At 47.6% G+C, this 6,000-nt stretch overlaps 1 protein-coding gene across 1 annotated transcript in view; it reads right to left on the bottom strand.

The window, feature by feature from the left end:
* Nucleotides 1-2,333: 2,333 nt before the first annotated feature.
* Nucleotides 2,334-6,000, bottom strand: part of NMUR1 (neuromedin U receptor 1) — a 53,440-nt gene continuing 49,773 nt past the window's right edge. Inside the window, exon 7 of the mRNA XM_066621577.1 lies at nucleotides 2,334-2,382. Coding sequence (XP_066477674.1) covers nucleotides 2,334-2,382 — 49 coding nt within the window. The remainder of the gene's footprint in view (nucleotides 2,383-6,000) is intronic.

The raw sequence follows: 6,000 nt of genomic DNA, 5'->3' as shown, positions 1-6,000 counted from the left end.
GGCTGGCTCTCAGGAGGTGGGCGACTGTTGCTTCTTGCGCTGCTGCTGGCGGAGTGTCCGCCTGGGGAATGTGAGGCTCTTGCCTGCGGTGTGTCCTGCTAAGTGGGTTCTATGCAGGCTTGCACAACTACAACTAGTGGCATCCACAGGGTTGGTGACACCCAGTATGGCGCAGGGGAGGGTGGCAACAAAGGCAGGAGGAATGGGAGGGGAATGGAGCAGTGACAGCCTGAATAGTTCCCAGAGCCCAGGTCTACCAGGCTTCCTCATGCAGGGCCCAAGTGGAGGAAGAGTCAAGCTTTTCATTACTACAGCCCTAGAAACAGAGCTGCAAAACCCAGAACAGTTTCCAGTGATTTTTCAGCACCGTGCTCCATACTCCTGCAGAAAACCTGTGGACCTTTTGTGGCATGCCAGTGTGCACATCAGTTAAAAAATGGATGATCCAGAGCAGTAGTAGTAGAGGCCCTAGAGGCTGCTGCCTGATTTATAATGGTAAAGGGGTTGCTGATTGGGCAGCAGTGCTCCATATGTACTTTGTAACTCCTGCAGGGTAAAAACTGCGGCAGGAAGTCAGGTTGCTTCTTTGGTCGCCTGAGGGCCTCCCCCAGTCAACTGCGTTACAAATGGGCCCAAGATGTTACTCCAGCTGGAGTGTTTACATGGGTCAGGGTGAATTATTGCTGTGATTAACACACTGCAGTCCAGAGCCTGGGCCAAAAATTGAGTCACCCTCGTAGCAAGCAATCTGCCTTAGCCAGGGAAGAGACGGCCCCACGTACTGGGGGAATGAAGAACTGCCCCCTCCCTCCTGACTTTTCAGCAAGGGCTCAAAACATGTCTGTTTGGTGTTTTGGGGGATGGCTTGATGTGCCTCTGAAATAGTGTTGTGACTTAGCTGTTTCTTTCTGGACCAAATAGTCCCCCCTGTCCCCGTCCCCCCATGGCTTTACTGTGTGTATTTTGTTACGTTGTAGATTTTATTATGGATCGTTGTAAGCAGCCTTAGGCCAGTGGCTTAGCTAGAGGTAGTGCAAAGCACTATGTTTTGCAGGGAGCCTCAGTGCTAGGTGAAAGCAACCCCTCCCCCTCCCCTTTGGAGCCATTCCGGGCAGGGGGCAAAACAGAGGCAAATGCAGGGAGGCAGGGAGTCCTGTCCTCCAGGACTCTCTAGCCAGACAGTTGAGTTGGCTGTTCCTTTCAGTGTAGCTGCCGTCTGTGGATAGTGTGCACCAGTGGCATCACTAGAGGTTTTGCAGGGAGGCTTAGTGTGGCATGCAAGCCACATTCATCTCCTGCCTCTCTGCATTCACCTTTGTTTTGCTCCCCCTGCCTGGAATGGCCCCAAAGGGGCAGCACCCCCTCTAGCTATTCCACCGGTATACACAGATTATTGATTTCTGAAAATGCACCCAGGTTCAGTTATTCGCACAGAAATGGGTACCTAGGCACAACCGTATACTGTCATACATATACCTCCCTCCCTCTGCAGTATGATCTCCCAAATGGCAGCACTGTGACTTTGGGAAGCCTTTTGCTTGATTATCCTCCTGTGTGTTTTGCAAGGATTTCTGTTAGCTTGCCAATAGAACTCTTCTGGAGGTGGTGGTGGTTCACATTTATGAACCACTACCATCCCATTATTTATTGTGGCTTCAAGAAATAGATTAGAAAAGTCAGGCATGATGCCACAGGAGCAAATTAATTGGCAGGAAACATAACAATTAGAAACAATTCCTAATCCACTGGTTAATGGTTGGCAACCTTCAGTCTGGAAAGACTATGGTATAAGCCTACAGCACCTGGTATTCCCAGGTGGTCTCCCATCCAAGTATTAACCAGGCCTGACCCTGTTTAGCTTCCAAGATCAGACAAGCTCAGGCATGGTAGGTGCACTTTTCCCCTATTCTTCAGGTCCTATAGTTGGGTTGGGGTTTGTTGCCAGAGGGCAGAAAAACTGCCCTGTTGCACTGCAGCTCCACGCTTACTTTACCTCTGCAGATCAAATGTGACTTGAATCACAGCGTTCCTCTTGGAATTTGGATGAAATGCTGCCTGCGGGGCTCTGGCAGGCAGTGCGCTGTCCAGACACCTGAGATCTTTTACCTGCCCTTTGTGATCCTCGCAGGAGGTGTGGTCCTGAATGCTATTTCCTTTCTCCACACACTTTCCTCTTCCTTCAAGACTGTTGCACGAGAAGGATGTGTGCTCGGTCTTCACAATGGCAGACCACATCCCCTCGCCCCACATTTCCGCACAAACTGGGAGTAAAGTATTTCTTCTGAAACATTAACCAGCCACTCAGTGGCGTAGCTGGAGGGGGGGAGGAGCACTCAGGCTGGCAGCGAGGCGGGCACGCGGCTCCTCCCTTCGGAGCCATTCCTGGCAGGGGGAGCAAAACGGAGCCTTACAGCTTACAGCCTTACGGCTCCGTTTTGCTCCCCCCGCAGGGAATGGCTCCGAAGGGAGGGGCCGCGTGCCCGCCTCGCTGCCAGCCTCGCGTGCCAGGCCTCGCTGCCGCCTCGCTGCTCCGCCTCCCTCCAGCTACACCACTGCAGCCACTACTCCTGTGTGTATTGTATTGACAGCAGCTAGCCAAGAAAAAAGAACCACTGCAGACCTCTTTCTGGTTTGTTGGTTTACTATATGCAGGGGTGGGTAAGGCTGGGGTGGCCCCTCCACTCACCATACCAATGGCAATGGTGGCACCCAGTGCCCTTTCAGGAAGGGACCAGGAGCATGCTCTGGGGAACCTGTGCAGAGCTTTGTTCCAGGCCCCAGAAACCCGGGGCCTGCATGGAATTGACCACTTTGGTCCTCATTTCTCCTGTAGGAGTTAATCCAACATAACATCATTTTCTCCTAAGTTTTTGTTGTACTTTTTTTTTTTTACTACTTTCAAAGTTACAAATTCTGTTAATATAAGAGGTGTTTTTTTTTGGGGGGGGGGAGCCATTATATTTTCTTAGTGGTGATAAAGAATCAGATCTAGATAAGATGATATCCTTGAAGACATATTTTGCTGAGATACTGGATGGCAAACAGCCACTGGCATGACCTATCATGTACTTACCTGCAGATGGAACTGGATAATTTCCTTCTGACAGGGTATGATATATGGCAGAAAATAATTTTGGGGGGGAGGGGAAACAGCAGCAAGGAAGATCTGGTGGCACCAAACACACCTGCTGGGCTTGTCAATGCAGTTACCAAGCTGTGAGCCAAATGTATTCTTTTGAAATAGGTATTAGGCTGATATGGGAAACAGAGCGCTGTGGCTGGTCAAGCTGCTTGGAGAGAAGGCTGATTAACTACTGGAAGGATGGCTCAGACCTTTTGTATTCAGCTATGAGAGGGACACTGATTGCTCAAAGGGCAGAACACCTGCTTGGCATGCAGAAGGCCCCAGATTCACTCCAGCAACTCCTACTAAAAGGACCTTGGGTAGCAGGTGGTGGGAAAGACCCCTCTCTGCCTGAAACCCTTTAGAATTGTAGTCGATCAATGGTCTAATTCAGTGGAAGGCAGAATAACCTATTAACTGCTTCCACTGCAGAACAGCATCAGATTCAACGGACAAAGATCAACTTTGGGGGAGAAGTAGACTTCATCATTTCTGACCCATGTGGCAACTAGGCACCCACTTTCTAAAGGGCAACTCAGTGATGCATACTGCAAAGCTGAATCAGCCTGTTGCTGAACTATTCTGCGAGCACACTGCCGCACTTGCCAAGGGTGGGCTTAGGATATGTTGTGAAAAACCTGCATAAAACCCTTCTGTAAGTTCAAGGGGAGAAATGTGGCTTGGTGGAGAGTGGCCAAAGGGGAAAGGAGAGGCGCCCCTCACCAGCCACTGCTTCTTGAGCTGCAAATGCCCCCCTTCTGGTGCTGCTGTGCTCACAAGCACCCAGCTGGATCTCATTGCACATCTTTGCAACTAACTTTAGTTCCTATCACCACCATTTAATTTCTGGAGACCTGGGGAAGGAGATGGATATCTGAAGAACTGAATGAACTGGTTTTGTTCTTTTTCAGTTGTGATGGACTGTATGACACACTTGGTCTCAGAAAAGATGTGGAACAAAAAATGTTCTGCCACACAGTGTAGTGTAGCTAGAGGGGGTGTAAAGCACTAAGTTGTGCAAGGAGCCTCACCGTAGCGTGCAAGGGGCCCCTCCTCTTTGGAGCCATTCCAGATGGGGGAGCAAAATGGCATACACCTCTGTTTTTCTCCCCCTACCTGGAATGGCTCCAAAGGGGAGGGGGAGGGTCCTCTTGCACACTGCTGACATTTATGGCTATAAGGGAAAGCTGAATATTACAGTAGTAAACTTTCCTCACCATGGGATAGCATACATAATAATTACAGCTAAATCTGATAAGCTTGAAACGGAAACCTGAACGTCATCACTTGCCAGGGACCAGAAGATTCTGCATTTCAATGGAAGGACTGCTTCTGTGGCATCTTAACTCCCAACCATTCTAGAGGCTGCCTACAACTCTTTTGCCCCCCTAGATCGATTGGCAGGGATCATAAGAAATTGTCCTGCGTTTGCACAGCAAGGTGTCCCTCATCATATTGCACTTTTGTTAATTAAAAGCCAGCTAGGGAATATTCACTGAAAATGCATAAATAACATTTCAAAAAATTCTTGGGAATACAGTTGAGCATATCTCATCCCTCTAATACTGGGCAGAAGCATTTCTGAAACTGGCAGCGTGGTCTATGTGGCTCCTGTGGACCGAAAAAAAAAATACAGAGCCATCATTTAATAAACTGTTAGGGGAAGGAACAGAGTTGATACACCATCTAAAATATTTATAGCAGCCATACCAGCACAATAAATATTTATTTATCCAGTGGTGCTGAAATCTGGGATTCATGAAAAGGTGGCAAACTGAAGACATACAAAAAGCACAGTTTGAAAGGAGACTGTGGAGGTGACCAGGGAGGGCTCCTGGCGGATCCTGGTATGACCAGAGATTCCTAAGACATTGTGGTGGACAAAATTCATGTCCTGGAACTCTCTGCATGTTGTAGACGTAGAGCTGCTCCTTCAATGGCAGGCTAAGAAGCAAATGCTCTTTCTGAAGTCATTAGCTTGCCTAGATCCAATTTGAATGGATGTGGATTCTCTTGGTTTAGTGAAGATTATCTTATTTCACCAGCTAAATCCAAATGTAGCAGTGAAGGAAAACAATGGCTTACAGACATCATTAAACAAGGGGCCATGACTCTGTGCAATTTCAAAATGGCTAAGACACAGTTTAGACTCAGGTGTTACGACTTCAGGTTACAGGTGGAAGGGTGCATATGACCCATAAAAATAGTGCCAAACACAAATTAACATTAAGATAGCATGTCAGGGCTAAGACTTGGCTAAACTCTTCTCTAAAGACTCACTAGCTTTCTACATGCACGGAGTCACTTTTCTCATGGAACAGCACACACACTGAGGCCCCCTCAATATTGTTGTCTGTATAAATTGGCCCTAAGTTTTAAAAAAAAAATGAATTCATATATTTCTTCTGGCCTTAATGAGAATTGCATGCCCCAGATTCAGGTTTTCTGGGATGCAAACCACAGTTTTGACATTGGTAAATTGGATTCCCGTACATGTGCCAGAATAAGGAAGGAATAATACAAGATCTTCGACAGATTATTTATCTGACTGCAGACTGTCTCGTCAAGAGTTACACAAGAGACTGATTCAACCAGTTGGTTGGAAGGAAACCAAAATTCTCTATTATGAGATCAGAGTCCGCAGCAGAACATCTTTGTGAGCAGAACCATTTCAGACTGCAGGCAGTAGAACTGCATGTCTGAATGCCCCATGTCAAAAACAAGACAACATGTAGAAAATCATACCAGGGATAAAGGTTCCAGCCACCAAGTCTCTGACATGCTACTTTTCTATTTGCAAGGAACTTTTTTCTTTACCACGTGAAAAGCATTCAAATCCCAGTCTCTTATCTGAAGCCTGAAGTGGCACAACTGAA

Source organism: Tiliqua scincoides, chromosome 3, assembly GCF_035046505.1.
Source record: "Tiliqua scincoides isolate rTilSci1 chromosome 3, rTilSci1.hap2, whole genome shotgun sequence".
Classification (NCBI taxonomy): Eukaryota; Metazoa; Chordata; class Lepidosauria; order Squamata; family Scincidae; genus Tiliqua; species Tiliqua scincoides.
The sequence above is the reverse complement of the archived record's forward strand: the minus strand, read 5'-3'. Positions and strand labels throughout refer to the sequence as shown.